This window comes from Scyliorhinus torazame, chromosome 5 (assembly GCF_047496885.1).
Source record: "Scyliorhinus torazame isolate Kashiwa2021f chromosome 5, sScyTor2.1, whole genome shotgun sequence".
Classification (NCBI taxonomy): domain Eukaryota; kingdom Metazoa; phylum Chordata; class Chondrichthyes; order Carcharhiniformes; family Scyliorhinidae; genus Scyliorhinus; species Scyliorhinus torazame.
In genome coordinates, this window is record NC_092711.1 from 309,851,167 (window position 1) to 309,875,346 (window position 24,180).

At 45.6% G+C, this 24,180-nt stretch overlaps 1 protein-coding gene across 2 annotated transcripts in view; it reads left to right on the forward strand.

The window, feature by feature from the left end:
• The window catches only part of LOC140421296 (LON peptidase N-terminal domain and RING finger protein 3-like), a 50,819-nt gene that overhangs the window by 4,332 nt on the left and 22,307 nt on the right, over window positions 1–24,180 (forward strand). Inside the window, exons 2-8 of one of the 2 annotated variants that reach the window (XM_072505910.1) lie at window positions 481–599; window positions 725–847; window positions 4,327–4,482; window positions 6,330–6,513; window positions 12,753–12,837; window positions 21,563–21,677; window positions 22,611–22,732. In XM_072505910.1, the coding sequence (XP_072362011.1) occupies window positions 481–599; window positions 725–847; window positions 4,327–4,482; window positions 6,330–6,513; window positions 12,753–12,837; window positions 21,563–21,677; window positions 22,611–22,732 (904 nt within the window). Of the gene's footprint in view, window positions 1–480; window positions 600–724; window positions 848–4,326; window positions 4,483–6,329; window positions 6,559–12,752; window positions 12,838–21,562; window positions 21,678–22,610; window positions 22,733–24,180 lie in introns of both variants that reach the window. The other variant, XM_072505909.1, reaches the window with a different exon arrangement.

Here is a 24,180-nt window from a genome sequence, read left to right on the forward strand (position 1 = left end):
TAGCCTTATTGCACATACCTCTGCTAATTTCTTATTATCTTATGATAAAGTTGAAGCAGAGGCTTCATTCCCAAAATTCCTGTTGACAATCCTTACCTTTCCAGTCCCAGTTTTCCAATTTATGAATGGGTTCCAGGCGTGGTTACTCAGGAAATGCAATTTCCCATTAATAATAAATGGACACGCCAAGGAATATGTGATAAGCTACATGCATAGGCATCATCTAACAAAGAGCAAGCCATTCTAGAAAAGCACAGTTGGTCAATCAACATCTGTTGAAAGAATAGAGCTTAACTATTCTGACCATTCAGCATTAACAAGGAATGCTGTTCCTCAGGTACTTGGAGGCTGAAGATAATTACAGCACAAGGCATGCATTGTGAGAGTTATTCCACCAACATATCTCATGAAAACTTTAAATACTTTAAAATGAATGGAGTGACAATGTTTGCATCCACTCCTGGTCTGCTTTATTTGCAGCTCCCAAAGACCACCTGCTGTTGAGCAACCGTGCACAGATTAACGCGAGTATGAAATACTTTGAAGATGCACTGCGTGATGGAAATGCGGCCTGCAGCGTCCAACCTTTCTGGCCTAAAGTGAGATTTTAAAAAATAACTCATACTCAACATTGTGCAGTTTGTTTCATCATTATAAAAGTTACGGTCATGTTGTAAGGTAAACAATATTTGCATCCTAAGTAACCAATGTGCTTTGATTTTAGGGCCACTTAAGAAAAGCACAAGCACTGGCTGGACTGCAGAAAATGGACAAAGCTTTGACGGAGTATCTAATTTGTATCGCTTTAGATTCAGAAAATAAAACAGCGAAAATGGAAGCCCAAAAGGTAATTAAACATTTGGACTATGTAACTGGAAGGATTATATATGAAAAATAAAGGCTGTTTAATGCAGATTCGTAAATTCTTCTTGAAATATTTAAAGATCAAGTTTGTAAAGGAGGGACCCCTTAAATATGGGCAGCATGGTAGGTAGCACAGTGGTTAGAACAGTTGCTTCACAGCGCCAGGGTCCCAGGTTCGATTCCCGGCTTGGGTCACTGTCTGTGCGGAGTCTGCACGTTGTCCTCGTGTCTGCGTGGGTTTCCCCCGGGTGCTCCGGTTTCCTCCCACAAGTCCCAAAAGACATGCTGATAGGTTATTTGGACATTCTAAATTCTCACTTTGTACCCGAACAGGCGCCGGAATATGGCGACTAGGGGCTTTTCACAGTAACTTCATTGCAGTGTTAATGTAAGCCTACTTGTGACAATAAAGATTATTATTACCTAGGCCCAAATTATTACCTGTCCTGTAACGCCACCCTAAGGGGCAATATAGCATGGCCAATCCACCTACTCTGCACATCTTTGGACTGTGTGAGGAAACCGGAGCACCCAGAGGAAACCCACACAGACATGAGGAGAACATGAAAACCCCACACACAATCACCCGCAGCCGGGTCTAAAGATTGGACAGAATTCAAAGATTAACTAAAAGAATAACAAGGAGGAAGAAATTAGAGTAGGAGAGAAACGCAGATATCAATAATTTCAACAGGTATTTTAAAAGGAAATCAGTACCGAATGTGGGTGTTGGTGCACTACAGATTGAGTCTGGGGAATTAATTGGAACTAAGGAAATGGCGGATGAATTGAGCAGATATTTTGGATCAGTCTTCACTACAGAGGATACAAATAACATCCTAGAAATAATTGTGAATCAATACCGTGCGGGCAGCATGGTAGCACACGTGGCTAGCACCGTGGCTTCACAGCGCCAGGGTCCCAGGTTCGATACCCGGCTGGGTCACTGTCTGTGTGGAATCTGCACGTTCTCCCCCCTGTCTGCGTGCGTTTCCTCCGGGTGCTCCGGTTTCCTTCCACAGTCCAAAGACGTGCAGGTTAGGTGGATTGGCCATGATAAATTGCCCTTAGTGTCCAAAAAGGTTAGGAGGGGTTATTAGAATAGGGTGGAAGTGAGGGCTTAAGTGGGTCGGTGCAGACTCGATGGGCCAAATGGCCTCCTTCTGCACTGTGTGTTCTAAGAGGTGAAAGGGAGGGAGGAACTGAAAACAATTCTATTCACCAGGGAAAAGGTTCTGAGAACATTTCAAGCACTGAGAGCTGGCCAGTCCCCAGGTCCAGGTGGACTTCATCCTCGGGTCTTAAAAGAAGGTGGCTGCTGAGATAGTAGTTTGATTGGTTGTAGTTTTCCAAAATTCCTAGGTTCTGGAAAGGTCCCATCGGATTAGAGAATAGTACATGTAATTCCTCTATTCAAGAAAGGAGGGAGACAAAAAGTAGGAAACTACAGGCCTTAACATCTATCATGGAGAAAATGCTGGAATTCTGAAAGAGATTATGGTAGGGCACTTAGAATATCCCAAAGCAATTAAGCCGAATCAACATGGTTTTGTGAAAGCAAAATCATGGTTGACTAATTTATTTAGAGTTCTTTGAGGAAAATAACGAGCAATTTTGGATAAAGGGGAACCTGTTGATGTAGTGTACTTCGATTTCCAGAAGGCCTTTGGCAAGGTGTCACATTAAAGGTTACTGCACAGACTAGGGGCTCATGGTGTAGGGGTCACAATTGGAATAGATAGAGGATTGGTTAGCTAACGGGAAATAGAAAGTCTTTGGCATGTCACCTACGACTCCCACCAACTTCTATAGATGCACCATAGAAAGCATTCTTTCTGGTTGTATCCCAGCCTAGTATGGATCCTGCTCTGCCTAAGACCGCAGGAAATTACAAAAGATCGTGAATGTAGCCCAATGCATCAAGCAAACCAGCCTCCCATCCATCGACTCTGTCTACAATTCCCGCTGCCTCGGAAAGGCAGCCAGCATAATTAAGGACCCCATGCACCCCGGTTCCACCTTCTTCCGTCAGGAAATAGATACCAAAGTTTGAGGTCACGTACCAACCGACTCAAGAACAGCTTCTTCCCTACTGCCATCAGACTTTTGAATGGACCTACCTTGTATTAAGTTGACCTTTTCTCTACACCTTGCTATAACTGTAACATTATATTTTGCAGTCGCTCCTTCCTTCCCCAGTGTACGGTATGCATTGTTTGTACAGCATGCAATAAACAATACTTTTCACTGTATACTAATACATGTGACAATAATAAATCAAATTAAAAAGTAGGCATAAGTTTTGGGCATTTTTGATTTGACAAGATGTAAAGAGTGGCATGCCACAACGATAGTGCTGGGGTGTCAACTATTTCCAATCTATATCAAGGAATTGGGTGCTGGGACTGAATGTATGGTCGCTAAATTTGCTGATGACACCAAGATAGGTAGGAAAGTTACCTGTGAAAATGACAAAAGAAGTCTAAAAGGGATATAGATAGATTGAATGACTGAACAGGAAATTTAGCATGTGGAGCAAAACGTGGAAAAATGTGAATGTATCTCTTTTTGAAGGAAGAATAGACTGCAGTACAAAGGGATCTGGTACATGAATCACAACAAATCAGGATGCAGGTACAGGAAGTGATTAGGAAGTCGAATGAAATGTTGTTTGTTGCAATGGGATATTTGGCTACATTTGCACAGGACATTGCTGAGAACACATCTAGTGTAGATTGTACATTTTTGCTCTCCTTATTTAAGAAAGAATATAATTGCTTTAGAATAACTTAGAAGGTTCACTCGCATGATTCCTGAGATGAGGGGGCGATCTTATGAGGAAAGGTTGGGCAGGTTGGACTTGTACCTGTTGGAGTTTCGAAGAATGAGAGGTGATCTTATTGAAACAGATAAGATCCCGAGGGGACTGGGCAGGGTGGATGCTGAAAGGGCGTTTCCCCTTGTGGGAGAGATTAGAGCTAGGGGACACAGTTTAAATATAAGGAGTCTCTCATTTAAGACAGAGATGAGGATTTGTTTTTGCTGTAGGAGAGCGTCATGAGTGAGTTGCTTTCTTCCCCATGGAGACGTTTTTTATACAGGGGGAGGTGCAACCTTGACTAATAAGAAGGTCAACGGGTTTTGGCGGTAGGCAGAAATGTGGAATTGAGGCTCCAAGCGCCACTATCAGACAGCCATGGACTTATCAGATGGCAGGGCCAGCTGGAGGGGCAAAATGGCCTATTCCTACTCCTGAATGGTAGGAGTATGAACATTCATAGGTATAAGATCAATTGTAATGTTAGAAATCTTTCAGTAAGTTATATCTCAAATGCTCTTGTCTTGGAACAACTTGTAAGCAGGTCAGTGACAGCATTCAATTTCAAGTGATGTCACAACTTTAAACAAAAATCAAATATAGATCTTATTAAGTTCATTGTATTCTTTGCTTCGTTTTTCCAGATTCTGTGTGATCTGCTTTCACCCATTGCTGAAAACATGCATCAAAGGTTACCCAACATAATGCAAATGATGTCTCCACGATCACGAGTTAAGGGAATTGTCCTGAATTCACTGAATTCTAGAAATTCCGCCAACGTATTTGAAAATTCATGTAAGGTATGTTGCAGTAGGACATTGTGATATTTCATCCCAAACACAACATACTTTCTTGAAAGATCAGAGGCGAGACCTTTACTGAATTTCCTTTGCACCTCGTCTTAATGTGGAGATACCGGCGTTGGACTGGGGTGAGCACAGTAAGAAGTCTTACAATACCAGGTTAAAGTCCAACAGGTTTGTTTCAAATCACGAGCTTTCGGAGCACTGCTTCTTCCTCAGGTGAATGAAGAGGTAGGTTCCAGAAACATATATATAGACAAAGTCAAAGATGCCAGACAATGCTTGGAATGCGAGGATTTGCAGGTAATTAAGTCTTTACAGATCCAGAGAGAGGGGTAATCCCAGGTTAATCCCTCTTAATCACTATGGTAGCTTTAGCATGTTAAAATATCACGAGTGTTTCACAAGAACATATTCAAAAGATTGACACTGAACCAAAGAAGGAGACACTAGGACAAGTGATCAAAGAGGTGGGATTTGAGAAGCATCTTAAAGGAGGTGAGAGAAATGACATGACAGGTTTTAGGTAGCAGATTTCTGGAGCGTTGACTGAGGCAGAAGACAACATGGCTACCAGTGGTGCGCGAAGGAGCTGGAGAACACACTAAAGAGATCAGAATTGGAGGAATGCGGAGATCTGAGATTTTCACAGTTCACAGAATCCTAGAATCCCTACAGGGCCGAAGGAGGCCAGTCGGCCCATCGAGTCCGCATCAAGCCTCTGAAGGAGCACCCTACCTGGACCAACTCCCCTGCCCTATCCCTGTAACCCCGTAACCCCACCTAACCTGCACATCCCTGGACACTAAGGGTCAATTTATATCATGGCCAATCCTCTTAACCTGCACATCTTTGGACTGTTGGAGGAAACCGGAGCACCCGGAGGAAACCCACGCGGATAATGTGCAAACTCCACACAGACATCACCCAAGGCCGGAATTGAACCCAGGTCCCTGGCACTGAGGTAGCAGTGCTAGCCATTGTGCCACTGGAGGACATTTGAGAGATCGGGAGGGTTGATGCCTTAGAGCAAATTGAATATGAGGAATGAGAATTTTAAAATCACAGCATTGGTCCAATGGTGGATGTAGACTATTGAACATAATTTATATTTTCAAAATCTTTTTTGTAGAAAGATGGGCAAAACATCTCAACTGGACCAATTTGATGGCGCTGGTCAACTAAACCTTTATCAAGCCAACTATATTGGTCCTGAAGTTGTGTCTTTTTGGGTGAAGACCGTTCACCAGCGTAGTTGGCATGATCATTCTGTGGAGAGTATAATGCAGTTAATGTTTCAGATTGTTAAATGGTCTTCAGCAGAAACGTTAACTCTGTTTTCCTCTAGGGCGGCACAGTGGTGCAGTGGTTAGCACTGCTGCCTCACGGCACCGAGGACCCAGGTTCAATCCCAGCCCCGGGTTACTGTCCGTGTGGAGTTTGCACATTCTTCCTGTGTCTGCGTGGGTCTCACCCCCACAACCCAACGATGTGCTGGTTAGGTAGACTGGCCACTCTAAATTGCCCCTTTATTGGAAAAAAAACAGAATTGGGCAATTAAAATTTTTTAAAAAACCCTGTTTCTCTCTTCACGGGTGCTCCCTGACCTGGAGAGTATTTCCGGGAGCATCTTTTTGTTTTTATTTTAGATTTTCAGCGCTTGCAATATTTTGCTTTCTGATGGCACTTATAGTGATGAATTAACGAGTGCTGAATAGGTGAATGTTGCACACACTTATACATGGAAATACAGTTCTGTTCAGGTATTGTTGGAGCAATGGAGAGCTCTATTCATTCAATCTGAGATTCTGTATTTTCAGAAATGTGTCCTTTCTTTCTTAAAGGTAAATGTCGATACAGCTGGCATTGACCCCAGGCAAGAATGGAAAAGCCACTCCTGTCACTTAACCAAGCCAGCTCAAGGGATGAGTGGCAATCAAGACACACTGAAAAGATTGTCCACCAAACGAGCCTTCTCTCCTTCTGAAAAGAAGAATTCTTTGACAATAAAACGCAAAGCCAGAGAAGGTAAACCTGGAACAACCGAAGGCTATAGTAAATGCAAAAAGCGAGGTATAGTATTCATTCAATCTAATCCATAGAAGATGAATGCATGTTAGGGTGCACGAATAAGTGCATTTCTTCTTTTTTTTGATACCTGGATTTTTACCATTACTTTGGAAATGACGCACAGCAACCCTCTCCATTTATTTTTATTTTTTTTAATATATTTTATTCAAAATTTTTGGCCAACCATAACAGTACATTGTGTATCTTTTACACAGTAATATAACAATATAAATAACAATGGCCAGTTTTTTAAACAAGAAATAAATAATATATAAACAACATCAAAATTAAAAAACAAAACTAAATGGCAACTGCCTTGTCCCAAATAAATACTCTCCAAAAATACAATTCAGCAGTCCAGTATACAATTACCTATAACAACAACCTATACATATTATACTTATACACTAACATCCCTGAGAGTCCTTCTGGTTCCTCTCCCCCCCCCCCCCCCCCCAAGTTGCTGCTGCTGTCTTCTTCTTTTCCATTCCCTCTATCTTTCTGTGAGGTATTCGGCGAACGGTTGCCACCGCCTGGTGAACCCTTGAGCCGATCCCCTTAGGACGAACTTAATCCGTTCCAGCTTTATAAACCCTGCCATGTCATTTATCCAGGTCTCCACACCCGGGGGCTTGGCTTCCTTCCACATCAACAGTATCCTGCGCCGGGCTACTAGGGACGCAAAGGCCAAAACATCAGCCTCTTTCGCCTCCTGCACTCCCGGCTCTTCTGCAACCCCGAATATAGCCAACCCCCAGATTGGTTCGACCTGGACCCCCACCACCTTCGAAAGCACCTTTGTCACCCCCACCCAAAACCCCTGTAGTGCCGGACATGACCAGAACATGTGGGTGTGATTCGCTGGGCTTCTCGAGCATCTCGCACACCTATCCTCTACTCCAAAAAATTTACTGAGCCGTGCTCCAGTCATATGCGCCCTGTGTAACACCTTAAATTGTATCAGGCTTAGCCTGGCACACGAGGACAATGAGTTTACCCTACTTAGGGCATCAGCCCACAGCCCCTCCTCAATCTCCTCCCCCAGCTCTTCTTCCCATTTCCCTTTCAGCTCATCTACCATAATCTCCCCCTCGTCCCTCATTTCCCTATATATGTCTGATACCGTACCTTCCCCCACCCATGTCTTTGAGATCACTCTGTCCTGCACCTCCTGCGTCGGGAGCTGCGGGAATTCCCTCACCTGTTGCCTCGCAAAAGCCCTCAGTTGCATATACCGGAATGCATTCCCTTGGAGCAACCCATATTTTTCGGTCAGCGCTCCCAGACTTGCAAACGTCCCATCTACAAACAGATCTCTCAATTGTGTTATTCCTGCTCTTTGCCATGTTCCAAATCCCCCATCCATTCTCCCCGGAGCAAACCTATGGTTATTTCTTATCGGGGACCACACCGAGGCTCCCGTCTTTCCCCTATGCCATCTCCACTGCCCCCAAATTTTCAGAGTAGCCACCACCACCGGGCTTGTGGTATATTTCTTCGGTGAGAATGGCAACGGCGCCGTCACCATAGCTTGTAGGCTAGTCCCCCTGCAGGACGCCCTCTCCAATCTCTTCCACGCCGCTCCCTCCTCTTCTCCCATCCACTTACATACCATTGAGATATTGGCGGCCCAGTAGTACTCACTTAGGCTCGGTAGTGCCAGCCCCCCCTATCCCTACTACGCTGCAAAAATCCCTTCCTCACTCTCGGGGTCTTCGCGGCCCACACAAAACTCATGATACTCTTCTCAATCCTTTTGAAAAAAGCCTTCGTGATCACCACCGGGAGGCACTGAAACACAAAGAGGAATCTCGGGAGGACCACCATTTTAACCGCCTGCACCCTCCCTGCCGGTGACAGGGATACCATGTCCCATCTCTTGAAGTCCTCCTCCATCTGTTCCACCAACCGCGTTAAATTTAACCTATGCAATGTACCCCAATTCTTGGCTATCTGGATCCCCAAGTAGCGAAAGTCCCTTGTTACCTTCCTCAGCGGTAAGTCCTCTATTTCTCTGCTCTGCTCCCCTGGATGCACCACAAACAACTCACTTTTCCCCATGTTCAGTTTATATCCTGAAAATTCTCCAAACTCCCCAAGTATCCGCATTATCTCTGGCATCCCCTCCGCCGGGTCCGCCACATACAACAACAAATCGTCCGCATACAGAGATACCCGGTGTTCTTCTCCTCCCCTGAGTACTCCCCTCCACTTCCTGGAACCCCTCAATGCTATTGCCAGGAGCTCAATCGCAAGTGCAAACAATAATGGGGACAGAGGACATCCCTGCCTCGTCCCTCTATGGAGCCGAAAATACGCAGACCCCCATCCATCCGTGACCACGCTCGCCATCGGGGCCCTATACAGCAGCTGTACCCATCTAATATACTCATCTCCAAAGCCAAATCTCCTCAACACCTCCCACAAATAATCCCACTCCACTCTATATCAAATGCTTTCTCGGCATCCATCGCCACCACTATCTCCGCTTCCCCCTCTGGTGGGGGCATCATCATTACCCCTAGCAGCCTCCGTATATTCGTATTCAGCTGTCTCCCCTTCACAAACCCAGTTTGGTCCTCATGGACCACCCCCGGGACACAATCCTCTATCCTCATTGCCATTACCTTGGCCAGAATCTTAGCGTCACGTTCAGGAGAGAAATAGGCCTATAGGACCCGCATTGCAGCGGGTCTTTTTCCTTCTTTAGGAGAAGCAATATCGTTGCCTCTGACATAGTCGGGGGCAGCTGTCCCCTTTCCCTCGCCTCATTAAAGGTCCTCATCAGTAGCGGGGCGAGCAAGTCCACATATTTCCTGTAAAATTCGACTGGGAATCCATCCGGTCCCGGGGCCTTCCCCGCCTGCATGCTCCTAATTCCTTTCACTACTTCCTCCATTTTGATCTGTGCTCCCAGTCCCACCCTCTCCTGCTCCTCCACCTTAGGAAATTCCAGCTGGTCCAGAAAACACATCATTCTCTCCTTCCCATCCGGGGGCTGAGCTTCATATAATCTTTCATAGAATGCCTTGAACACTCCATTCACTCTCTCCGCTCCCCGCTCCATCTCTCCCTCCTCATCCCTCACTCCCCCTATTTCCCTCGCTGCTCCCCTTTTCCTCAATTGGTGGGCCAGCAACCTGCTCGCCTTCTCCCCATATTCGTACTGTACACCCTGTGCCTTCCTCCACTGTGCCTCTGCAGTACCCGTTGTCAGCAAATCAAATTCTACGTGTAGCCTTTGCCTTTCCCTGTACAGTCCCTCCTCCGGTGCCTCCGCATATTGCCTGTCCACCCTCAGAAGTTCTTGCAGCAACCGCTCCCGTTCCCTACTCTCCTGCTTTCCTTTATGTGCCCTGATTGATATCAGCTCCCCTCTAACCACTGCCTTCAGCGCCTCCCAGACCACTCCCACCTGGACCTCCCCATTATCATTGAGTTCCAAGTACTTTTCAATACACCCTCTCACCCTTAGACACACACCCTCATCCGCCATTAGTCCCATGTCCATTCTCCAGGGTGGACGCCGTTCTTTTTCCTCCCCTATCTCCAAGTCCACCCAGTGTGGAGCGTGATCCGAAATAGCTATAGCCGTATACTCCGTCCCCCTCACCTTCGGGATCAACGCCCTTCCCAAAACAAAAAAGTCTATTCGCGAATAAACTTTGTGGACATAGGAGAAAAACAAAAACTCCTTACTCCTAGGTCTGCTAAATCTCCATGGGTCTACTCCTCCCATCTGCTCCATAAAGTCTTTAAGCACCTTGGCTGCTGCCGGCCTCCTTCCAGTCCTGGCCCTCGATCTGTCCAGCACCGTGTTAAAATCTCCACCCATTACCAACTTCCCCACCTCTAGGTCCGGGATACGTCCTAACATGCGCCTCATAAAGTTGGCATCATCCCAGTTCGGGGCATATACGTTCACTAAGACCACTGCCTCCCCCTGTAATTTGCCACTCACCATCACGTATCTGCCCCCACTATCCGCCACTATAGTGTTTGCCTCAAACATTACCCGCTTCCCCACTAGTATAGCCACCCCCCTGTTTTTCGCATCTAGCCCCGAATGAAACACCTGCCCCACCCATCCTTTGCGTAGTCTAACCTGGTCTATCAGTTTCAAATGCGTCTCCTGTAACATAACCACATCTGCCTTTAAGTTTCTTAAGGTGTGCGAGTACCCGTGCCTTCTTTATCGGCCCGTTCAGCCCTCTCACATTCCACGTGATCAGCCGGGTTGGGGGGCTCTTTACCCCCCCCTTGTCGATTAGCCATCCCCTTTTATCCAGCTCCTCACCCGGTTCCCACGCAGCTGTCCCCCCCCCCAGGCGGTGCCCTCCCGCCCCGCCCACCCCACCCCATACCAGCTCCCCCTTCTCCCCAGCAGCAGCAACCCAGTAAATCCCCCCCCCACCCCCCCCCCCCCCCCCCCCCCCCCCCGCTAGATCCCCCACTAGCGTAGTTACACCCCCCATGTTGCTCCCAGAAGTCAGCAAACTCTGGCCGACCTCGGCTTCCCCCCGTGACCTCGGCTCGCACCGTGCGACGCCCCCTCCTTCCTGCTTCCCTATTCCCGCCATAATTATCATAGCACGGGAACAAAGCCCGTGCTTCCCTTTTGGCCCCGCCCCCAATGGCCAACGCCCCCAGCTCCTCCACCTCCCTTCCTCCCTCCTCCACAACCTGTGAAAGAGAGAAAAGTTACCGGGTCGCAGGATTAACAACATAAAAATCATCTCTCCCCCCTTTTTCCCCCCTATTCGCCCCCCATATTCGCCCCACCACTTTGTCTCAAACGTTCTTTTTTAATAACCCGCTTATTCCAATTTCTCTTCAACAATAAATGTCCACGCCTCATCCGCCGTTTCAAAGTAGTGGTGCTTCCCTTGATATGTGACCCACAGTCTTGCCGGCTGCAGCATTCCAAATTTAATCTTCTTTTTATGAAGCACCGCCTTGGCCCGATTAAAGCTCGCCCTCCTTCTCGCCACCTCCGCACTCCAGTCTTGATATACGCGGATCACCGCGTTCTCCCACCTACTGCTCCGAGTTTTCTTTGCCCATCTGAGGACCATCTCTCTGTCCTTAAAACGGAGGAATCTCACCACTATGGCTCTGGGAATTTCTCCTGCTCTCGGTCCTCGCGCCATCACTCGGTATGCTCCCTCCACCTCCAACGGACCCGTCGGGGCCTCCGCTCCCATTACCGAGTGCAGCATCGTGCTCACATATGCCCCGACGTCCGCCCCTTCTGCACCTTCAGGAAGACCAAGAATCCTTAAATTCTTCCTCCTCGCATTATTCTCCAGCACCTCCAGCCATTCCACACATCGTTTATGGTGTGCCTCGTGCATCTCCGTCTTCACCACCAGGCCCTGTATATCGTCCTCGTTCTCGGCAGCCTTTGCCTTCACGACCCGAAGCTCCCGCTCCTGGGTCTTTTGCTCATCTTTTAGCCCTTCAATCGCCTGTAATATCAGGGCCTACAGCTCCTTCTTCATCTCCTTTTTAAGCTCTTCCACGCAGCGTTTCAAAAACTCGTGTTGTTCAGGGCCCCATATTAAACTGCCACCTTCCGACGCCATCTTGGTTTTTGCTTGCCTTCCTTGCCGCTGCTCTAAAGGATCCACCGCAATCCGGCCACTTTCCTCTCCTTTTTCCATCCGTATCCAGGGGGGATTCCCTTCTGGTTTACCGCACAGTGCTTTTAGCCGTTAAAATTGCCGTTGGGGCTCTTATTAAGAGCCCAAAAGTCCATTCCACCGGGAGCTGCCGAAACGTGCGACTTAGCTGGTCATCGCCGCACACGGAAGTCCAACCCTCTCCATTTATAAGATCATTGTTTGACCAAGCCAAATTTTATTTTTTTCCTTATACTGGGATGATCATTTCCAGGAATTTTCCTGGTATTTTTAAGGACCATATTCCATTTATCCATGAAAACCATGCAGCAGTGGCATCTTTTTCACAGGTGGTTCTCAAATCTTTATCAGTTTTAGCACCTGAAATTCTTGTTCCTGCAGCAATGTATTGTTCATCGCAATAAAAGTAAAAACCTTCTTGATATCGCAGCATATTTTCGGCAAAGACTTATGTAAATATTGTCAATAATTTGTATTTAATGAAATAATTTCCATTCTGATTAATACCATGGATTTTGATATATGTATCTTAAAATGTTTTATTCAAACATGTAGCAAGATTACAGAGCCCACGCAGAGAACATGATGTCCTACCTAAGCTCGTTGATGCGTTTGACCTGGAGTGTTCCTTGTGTATGAGGTACATGGTGGTCCTGCCATTCATATAGCGCTAATGCTAACTTGCTACATGATTATGTCTTAGAATTGGTGACGTGCATTTTTACATCACCTTTCATAATCTCAACACTGCAAAACACTTTAAAACCAATTAAATACCATTGAAGTGCAGTCACTGTAGTAATATAAGGGATGCACACTGCAAACTCCCAGAAGCTGAAATTTGATAACGATCCGATAATCTGCTCTTTTTTTCTTTAGATATCGATAGAGGGATAAATATTAGCCAGGCCAATCTGGTTGATTCCCCCATTTTACTCTGAAATGCTACTTTGGGGTCTTCCATGCCTGACTAAAACTGGACCTCAGTTTCATGTCAAACATGGCACCTCCAGCAATTTAGCACTCCCTCAATACTTGCCTTTACGTAGCACCTTTTATGACTTCAGCACATCTCAAAGTAGTTGCCTTCATTCATTGAAGTAGACATAACGATTTGCTTCTGTGTGGATAGTTGTCATTATGAGAAATAGGAGCAGATATAGACCATTTGACCCTTGGAGTCTGCTCCATCATTCCTGCCTGATCTTTTAACTGAACTCCACCTTCCTGTACTCTCATATCCCTTAATACCCCCAGCATCCAAAAATCCATCAGTCTCTGTCTTGAATATACTCAATGACTGAGCACTCGTAGCTCTCTTGGGTAGATGATTCTAGAGATTGCCCCATCCTTTGTTTCTTAAATGACTGACTCCTTCTTTTGAGACTGCCACTGTGTTCAAGATGTTTAAAACATTTCCCAAGCCCGGGGAAACATTTTCTCAGCATTTATCCGATCAAGACTCTTTTATGTTTCAATGAGATCTCCTCTTTCTCTTCTAAACTCCATTCTGGTCAATCTTCTCTCCAAGGACGACCCCTTGTCATCCCAGGAATCAGTCTTGTGAACTTATATTGCACTCCCTCCAATGCAAGTATATCCTTCCTTGGATGCGGAGTCCAAACTGTATTCAGTACCTCGGCTGCAGTCTCCCCAAAGCCCTAGGCAAATTCTGCAAGACTTCTTAGTTGGTATACTCCAGCCCTTTTGTAATAAGGGCTAACATATCATTTGCTTTTCTAACTGCGTGCTGTATCTACATGTTAATTGTTATTCATGGACAATGAATACCAATAAATCTAGGGGAAGATTTTACGGTTCCCCAGCCACATGTTTCCCGGCCGTGCGGCGGGATTCTCGGCCGTGCGGCGGGATTCTATCTTCCTGCCGCTTGTCATCAGGGTTTCCCATTGTAACCACCTCATGCCGCCGTGAAACGCGCTGGCGAGGATGCGCTGCCAGCGAGCAAAGTCAATCGCAACAACCGGAGAATTGCGGCCCTCGTCTCTCGCCATTTAGAAAATATTCTGTTTTTCCATTTTTCCTTCTCAATTGGATAACTTCACACTTCTCCACGACATATTCCATCTGCCTTGTTTTTGCCAACTCACTCAACATGTCTTTATCTCTTTGTAGACTCTTTGCATCTCGTTAAATGCTTATTTTCCCACATGACTTGAATAAATAACACACCATCGCCTCAGCCAAGTTATTGATGTAGATTATAAACCATTGCAGCCCCAGCACTGCTCCTTGCAGTGACTCCCTTCATTACAGGGTGACAACTGAAAATGACCCATTTATTCCTCTCCATAAACCAACCTTCAATCCCATGAGCCCGGGGGGCCTCCTGGCCTCGCCCGTTACCGGGATTGTCTGGTCCCTCAGAAAGCCAATGGACTGTTGTCGGAGTTGCTGAATCTCCCACGGCAGATCCCACCACAGGGCCACAAAATCCCGGCTCTAGTTTTGTGCAATACCTTTTCCTTTAGTTCTCTGCCTGAAGGCAGGTTCAACCCACAGCACCTTGATCTCCACCACAGCTAGGGAATGAGAGCAAGTCTCAAATCCACCCCAACTGGAAGGGGGATCGAACCGTGCGCTGTTGCCAGAAATCTTATCCGTACTGGCTGTCTAGCCAACTCGGGAGTCTGTGGCAGCATACACTTTTACATTTATGTCGTAGACTGGAGCTAACGATAGTTATGGTGGAGGCTCCAATTTCTTTCTATCATGTAGCTGACCAGTAATCTCTCCCATTCTTAGCATCTGCCATTGGCAAATGTTGGAATGATTTGCAAATTGGTACTCAACCTAGTTGGCCACACCATGAACGCATCTTCCTTGGTCATCAAGTCCTGGAGTGGGACTTAAACTCCGAGCTGCTGGCTCAGAGACGGGGAGGCTACCCACTGCTGCAGAAAACATTCTACAGCACCTTATGGAGCGCTTTTTGAAAAGTCAAATGCATGTCATCCACTGGCTCCCCTCTTCCTAGTATGCTCTGCTAATTATAACCTCAAAAAAGCACATTTGCCAACACAATTGCCATTTCAGAAATCTGTGTTGTAAGTCTTAGTGGCACAGTGGTTAGCACTGCTGCCTCACAGTGCCAGGGTCGCCGGGTTCAATTTCAGCCTTGTGTGACTGTCTGGGTGGAGTTTGCATTCCCCCTCCCGTGTCTATGTGCATTTCCTCCCACAGTCCAAAGATGTGCAGGTTAGGTGGATTGCCCATGACAAACTGCCCCTTAGTGTCCAACAATGTGGAAGTCCCAAAAGGTCGTTAGGTAATTCGGACATTCTGAATTCTCCCTCTGTGTACCCAAACAGGCGCCGGAATGTGGTGACTAGGAGCTTTTCACAGTAACTTCATTGCAGCGTTAATGTAAGCATACTTGTGACAATAGAGATTATTATTATTAAAGGTTAGATGGGATTGTGGATATATGGCCGGGAGTGGGCCTAGGTAGGGTGCCCTTTCAGAGGGTCAGTGCAGATTTGATGGGCCAAATGGCCTCCTCCTGGATCGTAGGAATTCTATAGTTCCAGCCATATTATGATTCTCGAAGTGCACTGTTGCCATGTCCTCGATAATAGCTTCTAGTTTTAAACCCTACTAGTGATGTTGGGCTACCTGGCTGGAGTTACTGGTTTTCCCTCTCCCTCACCTCATGAAAATGAGGTCATGTTTTCTATCTTCCAAACCATGGGAACTATAGTAGAATTGATGGAATTCTGGAAGATTAAAACCAATGCACACACACTACCTCTACCAGCAATTCTTTAAAAACCTTAGGATGCAGGCCATTGGGTGCAGGAGATTTGTTGACATTTCCAGTACTATTTTCCACTATTATTAATAATAATCCTAAATTCCTAATTTTCACTACACCATAAGGGGACAATTGTGAGCTCTCTCACTCTCTCAGATTGTATCTAATTCCCTGATGAGAATCTGCCTCCACCATGTCGCTTTTGGTTCTTTAGCCAATCACTTTAAGTTGGTGTCATCCAGTTCATGACCCTTCCCGCCAATGGCAACAATTTCTCTCTATCTGCTCCCTCGACATCCCACCTCTCAACGCTCTCTGAGCAGAACAACTCGGGCGTTCCCAGTCAATAAATGACCCTCCTAGCTTGTAACTCTTTTCTGCACCCTCCTGAACACCCTGAGGTCGAATCAATATTTTTTTCCCTTAGTTGTTTGATGGGATTTGGCCATCACTGGCAAAGCCAACGTTTGCACTTGAACTGAATGGCTTGCTGGGCTATTCCCAAGGATGGAGATGAATCGGCCACATTGCTGTGGATCTGGAGCCACATCTAGGCCAGACCAGCTAAGTAAGGCGGATTTCCTTCCCGAGAGGGCATTAGTGAACCAGCTGGGTTTTCAAAACAATTGATAGTTTTTATCGCCACCATTACTTGAGGCTAGCTTTATATTCCAAATGTATTGATTGAATTTGAATTCCACCAACTGCCTGGTGTGGATTTGAACCATTGTCCCCAGAGCATGAGTCTCTGGATTACAAGCCCAATGACATTATCCTGTGCCACCATCTCCCCAGAAGGTTTACAAAGGTTTATCGTATTTTCCTTGCCTTTGTCTACCATGCCTCTATTTAAGCCAGATCTTATTTGACTTTTCAACCACTTTCTCAACCTGTCCTGCCACCTTCAAGGATTTGTGCACATATGTCCCTGGGTCTCTCTGTTCCTGCACCCTCTTTAGAATTTTTATCTTCATTTTAGACCATAAGACATAGGAGCAGAATTAGGCCACTCGGCCCATCGAGTCTGCTCCACCATTCGACCATGGCTGATAATTTTCTCATCCCCATTCTCCTACCTTCTCCCCATAACCCCTGATCCCCTTATTAATCAAGAACCTGTCTATCTCTGTCTTAAAGACACTCAAGTGATTTGGCCTCCACAGCCTTCTGCGGCAAAGAGTTCCACAGATTCACTGTGAGAATTTTATATCGTCTCACTTCTTTCGTGTGTCATTTCACACGTATGTGCATTACATTTCACTGAATTTTGTCAGCCAGGAATACTGTTGAAACCTCCCCAGGTGTATATACAATAAAATTTTTACTAAATACTTCAAAAACACAGGTTTTTATATTTGTCTAATGTTAATCGAGAATAATTTTATACTGCGTGGTACCTTGAAAATGAAATGAAATGAAAATCGCTTATTGTCACAAGTAGGCTTCAAATGAAGTACTGCGAAAAGCCCCTAGTCGCCACATTCCGGTGCCTGTTCAGGGAGGCTGGTACGGGAATTGAACCGTGCTGCTGGCCTGCCTTGGTCTGCTTTAAAAGCCAGCGATTTAGCCTAGTGTGCTAAACCAGCCCCTTGTTGCTTTATTGCTCTTTTGATGGTGTCTGGGGTCATGTTGAGTGTTAAAATAGGGCCATGTTGGAAAGTAGTTTGGAAAGGACTGGCCTGAGGTTTTTAACAAACATGGGTCTGACTTGTAAACACTGCTGTAACTCATTGTGATTAATGAGATATCGACATTTAGTGTGCTGCGACTCATTGGGAGAGTTTACTTATGTGGGATGATTTTTAAAAATCTCCGATTTACTATAACATTGACCTCACAGCAACATCTAAGACCGATTTACAGAAGATAACAAATACGGTACACATGGATAGTGGAGAATTTGAATTCTGGTGAATCACGCAGCATACAAGAAGGCCATTCGACCCGTAATATTCCAGCTCTTTAAAGTCCAATCCCTCCCCGCTCTTTCACATCTGGATTTTCTTCCATTTTAAGTATTTAGCCAGTACACTTTCAAAGTTACTCTTGAGTCTGCTTCCAGCCCCCTTTCATGTAGTGAATTCCTTTCCCATTTTTGCGAATCGCCATGAATCTATGTCCTCCACTTATTGACCCACCTACCAGTGAAACGTGTCGCGTGATTTACCCAATCAAAACCGGTCGCTGCTATTTTAAGCCTCCATGCTTGAAGGAGAACAATCCCAACTTTTCTAATCTCTCCACATAACTGGAAACCCGCATCCCGAATACCTTAAGAGCAAAATTAAGGCCACAGTCAGTCATGAAGTATCAGGCAGATGTACTAATGACAGCCGGAGAGGATACAATTGAGCAGGTGAAAAAGTTTGTATCTCTCCATGGGTTCGTGTTTGAGAAATTGGAGATGTGAACAAGATGTCAAAAAAACATCAAAAGAAGGACTGGATTTGCTTCTACTGGTTTTGGAATGCTAAGTAGAATCTGGAAGATGAGAGGCATGGCTCGCCTGTCCTGCTGCCTGGGGGGCGGCGGTGGGAGGGGAGGGGGGGGGGCTGGGGATGTCTTTGGCTGGATCGGAATATCCCATTCGTGGGAAGGGCCGGGGAAATCCCACCCGAGGAATCTTCTCGTTTAAAAAAACAAAGGCAAGAATTTATCATGCGATGTTTATCCCCACGTTATTGAATGGCTGTGGGTGCTGGAGCATGAGAAAGATTTAAGAGTAAAAGATACTAACAACACAAGTGATTTGTCTGTGAGGAATACTGAGAATCTGGGACATTAAAGAATGAAAAAATGAAATGAAAATCACTTATTGTCACAAGTAGGCTTCAATGAAGTTACTGTGAAAAGCCCCTAGTCACCACATTCCGGCGCCTGTCCAGGGAGGCTGGTACGGGAATTGAACCGTGCTGCTGGCCTGCCTTGGTCTGCTTTAAAAGCCAGCGATTTAGCCCAGTGTGCTAAACTAGCCCCTGAATGATGTAATACCGCTTGGATCAGAACCAACAGAAGAGCCAAGAACAATGACTGTGATGATTTGGGTAGGTCTTAAGAATGGGAGCAGTAGAGTATTAACCTGCACACGAGAGGAAGGTGGAACAGGAAGTGGAGGAATGTCAAGGAAGCATAATAAACAACATCGAGTGGCTTGTCACAGAAAAGGATACAGATATACATAGCGACTTGGCTAGTTCAGAATCGACAGTCTTGGTTAAACAGGTTGGGTCTGCACTCCTTGAAGTTGAGAAGAATGAGCAGTGATATGATTGAAACATATCAGATTCTTAGGGTGTTAGACAGGGTGAATGTTGGGAGGATATTTCCATTCGTCTGGGAATGTAGGTCCAGAGGCAGAATGAGGGGGTGCTCATTTAAGACAGATTTGAGGAAGGATTTCTTCCCTCAAAGGCTGGTGAATCTTTGGAATTCTTTACCCGAGTAAGCTTTGGCCAAGACCTGGAAAGTTTTCAAGGCTGAGATCGATAGGTTTTGAATCAATAGCGGAAGTTAGGTTTACGGGGATAAGGCAGGAAAGTGGACTTGGTCATGATCTTATTAAATGGCCGAACAGGCTCGAAGGGCTGAATGGCTTATTCCTGTCTCTATTTCTTATGGTCTTATGTAGTGAATGTATTTAACCCCATGCTGAACTGGGTGGGTCTTTAGCCACCATTGGAATACAGTGAGGTACTTGACAGAAAGAAGTAAAGTGGGAATCATAACTTTCTAAACACTGTGCTATCAACACTGTCAATTGTTTGTTAGCAAAATAACAATCACTTTCTAATTTCAGTCTTATCTCGATCTCTTTGTGGTGGTGGTGCGTTCCGATTTATTCAGCAGGTCCAAGTTGGTGTGGCAATATGCACATGCATGTTGTAGTTTGGAGCGATAGATAGTGATAGTTGAAACTGCAAACTTCTTCATCACATGACTGACCTGGACTCTCCCCCATTTCTTTTGATATTTATTGAAACGGTTTTCAGGTTGATGCTCGACCTGTTTGGCCACATTTTGAACACACCTCTCTTGATCATCAGGTCCCGGGGAGAGACTCGAACCCAGAGCTTCCGTCTCAGAGGCAGGGACATGACCCACTGCGCCGCAAAACCTTCTTTGTGCACCAATAAATAGATCAAAAACAGAGGCTTTATTACATTTAGAGTTTACAAAACGAAACAAAAATATAGTTCTGCCTCTGCTGGACAATCTAGATCATCATTTAAAACTCCACAGAATCCCTGCAGTGCAGATGGAGGCCATTCGGCCAATCCAGTCTGCACTGATCCTTCAAAAGAGCACCCTACCTCGGTCCACTCCGCCACCCTACCCCCGTAACCCCACCTAACCTGCACATCTTCGGGCAATTCAGCATGAACAATCCACCTAACCTGCACATCTTTGGACTGTGTGTGTGTGGGGGGGGGGGGGGGGGGGGAACCGGGCCACCCGGAGGAAGCTCCAGCGTATAGCACATGTATCATACTTGGTTACCACCATGCCTTCTTTATTAGCTCAAGGTGAAACATTAGCAAATCTGAATTGAAGAGTTAGGCAGTGTGTGGATCAAAACCAGTGGCTCATGGCATTCATTGCACAAGAGACTATTGTTGTAAAACAGCATTGAGTAAAACATATTTGCTGTGTGACATTATTTAAGTGGCTTATGGTTCTTTTACAGTAGCATTTAAGTGTTGTACAAGCACAACTAAGTAATGCCGTGGGTTAGACAGAGAATTCGCATTTCTGAGACTTGGGCTCAGATCTAACCAGATCTTACCAGATGAGAATCTATTGATGGCTGCAATTGTCCTACACAGCGTGGGTTTAAACCGTGTCTGTCAAGCATGGGTTGAAAAGTGTTGCTAGTTTTCTTTAATAGGGACTCTCGGACACATACCACAGGATCTCTGGTACAGACAATAGTACAAAATTCAGCGGTGCATCAAGGATTTGTTTATTTGGATTTGTTTATTGTCATGTGTACCGAGGTACAGTGAAAAGTAATTTTCTGCGAGCAGCTCAAACGGATCATTTAGTACATGAAAATAAAGTACATAAGGGCAACACAAGTCTACAATGCAAATACTTAAACACCGGCATCAGGTGAAGCATACAGAAGTGTAGTATTAATCAGGTCAGTCCACAAGAGGGTCATTTAGGAGTCGGGTAACAGTGGGGAAGAAGTTGTGTTTGAGTCTGTTCGTGCGTGTTCTCAGACTTTTGTATCTCCTGCCCGGTGGAAGAAGTTGGAAGCGAGAGTAAGCCGGGTGGGAGGGATCTTTGATTATGCTGCCCGCTTTCCCCAGGCAGCGGGAGGTGTAGACAGAGTCAATGGATGGAAGGGAGTATTCTCTGGAGGTTGTAGCAGAGTAGAAGGGAGCATAACTGTGCTTCCCCCACCTGGGAGTGCTTGATGCTGACACTATGTGACTGAAATGAGAATTTTCCATCCTCTGAGCGTTAACATCTCTTACCTTGTTAGGGCTGGAAAAAAGGTTTTACATTTGTGACACTTTGACAGTAATTTCAATCGTTTACCTCTATTGCAAGTGGTCTGTTTTTTTCTGTGTTTGCTTTCTTTTAGGTTGTACTATGAACCCATCACCACCCCCTGCGGACACACCTTTTGTCTTAAATGTATTGAACGATGCATGGATCACAGTCCAAAATGTCCCCTTTGTAAAGAAGTCCTGCCTGAGGTAAGTCCATGTCATGTATCAGAGCAACCTCGGTGATCATTTCATTGTGTGTTGTAACTGTCTTTACATTGCTTATGATCAAAACTTTGCAAAAAAGATTGATTAGAATGATACCAGAACTTTGGGGTTGTAATTGTTTGGGAAAATTGAACAGCCTGGGATTTCCTTTTTGCTGGAAAGGAGGGTGATCTTTAAGACTGCGTAGAACTTTAATGTAGAACCATAGAGTTCCTACAGTGCATAAGGAGGCCATTCGGCCCACCGGGTCCGTACCGACCCTCTGAAAAAGCATATTTAGCATGGCCAATCCATCTAACCTGTACATCGTTTGGACTGTGGGAGGAAACCGGAGCACCCGGAGGAAATCCACGCAGACACTGGGAGAACATGCAGACTCCACACAGACAGTCACTCAAAGATGGAATTGGACCTCAGTGCCTGGCGCTGTGAGGCAGCAGTGCTAATCACTGTGCCACGGTAGAGAAGATTGTGTGCAAAACTAGAACCCGGGGCCAAAAAGTCTGCAATATACCTGTTTGGGAATTCAGGAGAAACCTTTTTCACCTAGAGAATGGTTAGAATGTGGAATTTGCTCCCACAAGGAGTAGTTAAGGGAAGCTACTTAAACACATTTCAGAACAATAAAGGAATAGAAGGTTATGTTGACGGGGCGGATGAAGAGAGGTGAGGGGAAGCTTATGTGGAACATATACATTGGTACGCAGTTGTTGGGCTTAATGGCCCAACTCACGGCTGGGAATGCTTTGTAAAAACTACCAGCACTGGGCAGTTGTATTCTGGATGGCGTGTTGTATGTAAGTAACTCTCACTGGTACTGTGGTTTTATCTGTAGGTTAACACCCCTTGTAAACAGTGCAATGGCTTCTCAACTGTAAATAGAAATGCTAACACACGTGCTCTTCATTCCTGCAGTATCAGGCACTGAGAAAGTATAATGGAACTGTTTTAATCGAAGAGCTAATTGAGCATTACCTGCCAGAGGAACTTGCTGAACGAAAAAGTGTGAATGATGAGGAGATGGCAGAATTGTCAAAGTAGGTCAATAGTAAAACCATTGCCATTTGGAATTCCATTACTAGTGGCGAGAGAATTCCGAGTAATTTTGATTAAAAGAACTCTTCCCTGTCAGTATTTGTTTAGAAATCAAATAATTATTCTTGACATGATTATGCATTTGCTGTTACCAATCTATTTCTGGAGACATTTTTTGGTTACTGCCTGCCAATTATAAGGTGGAGTGATTTATGTTCAAAAAGAAGAATTAATGTACATAGTTCAAATGGTAAGTTTGCATATGCCATTAGGGTCAGGGCCGTATTTAACACATAGACACTGCATGTTTAGCTTTGTACCCATGCAAAATTTTTTTTTTTCATTCTTGGGATGTGGGCATCAGTGGCTAGGCCAGTATTCATTGCCCATCCCTAATTGCCCTTGGGAAAATGGCGATGAACCCCTGCCGTCAACATGGTGTCTGCTCACCAACAGTGCGGAAATGGAGGGAATTCCAGGACTTGGATCCAGTGACAGTGAAGGAACAGCCAATATATTTCCAAGTCAGGATGGTGGGTGACTTGGAGGGGAACATCCAGGTGGTGATGTTCCCATATATCTGCTGCCCTTGGCCTTCGAGATGATAGTGGTCATGGTTTGGAAGGTGCTGTCTGAGGACGTTTGTTGATTCCTCGCAGTGCACCTTGCAGATGGTACATCCGGCTGCCACTATGCATCAGCGATGGAGGGAGTGAATGTTGGTGAATGAGGTGCCAATCTAGCAGGCTGCTTTGTCCTAGATAGTGCTGAGCTTCTTGAGTGTTATTGGAGCTGCACTCATCCAGGCAAGTGGAGAGTATTCCATTACACTCCAGATTTGTGCCTTGTAGATGGTGGGCAAGCTTTGGGGGATCAGGATGTGAGTTACTTACACATAATATCTAGCCCTTGACCTGCTGTAGTAGGTACAGTATTTATGTGGCCACGCCAGTTCATTTCTGGTCAATGGTAACCCCCCAGGATGTTGATGGTGGGGGATTCAGCAAAGGTAATACCATCGAATATCAAGGGGTGATGGTTAGATTCTCTCTTGTTGGAGATTGTTATTGCCTGGCACTTGAGTGGCGTGAATGTTACTTGCCCAAGCCTGGATATTGTCCAGGTCTTGCTGCATTCGGACATAGACTACTTCGGTATCTCGGGAGTCGCAAATGATGCTGAACATTGTGCAATCATCAGCAAACAACCCCACTTCTGACCTTCTGCTGGAAGGCAGGGAATTGATGAAGCAGCTGAAGATGGTTGGGCCTAGGTCATTACTCTGAGGAACTCCTGCAGTGATGTCTTGGAACTGAGATAATTGACTGCCAACAACCACAGCCATCTTCCTTTGTGCCAGGTATGAGTCGAGGTCTCCCTCCGATTCCCATTGACTCCAGTTGTAACATACATTGACACAGTGTCTGTCATGTCGTCAGGGTGTCCCAAA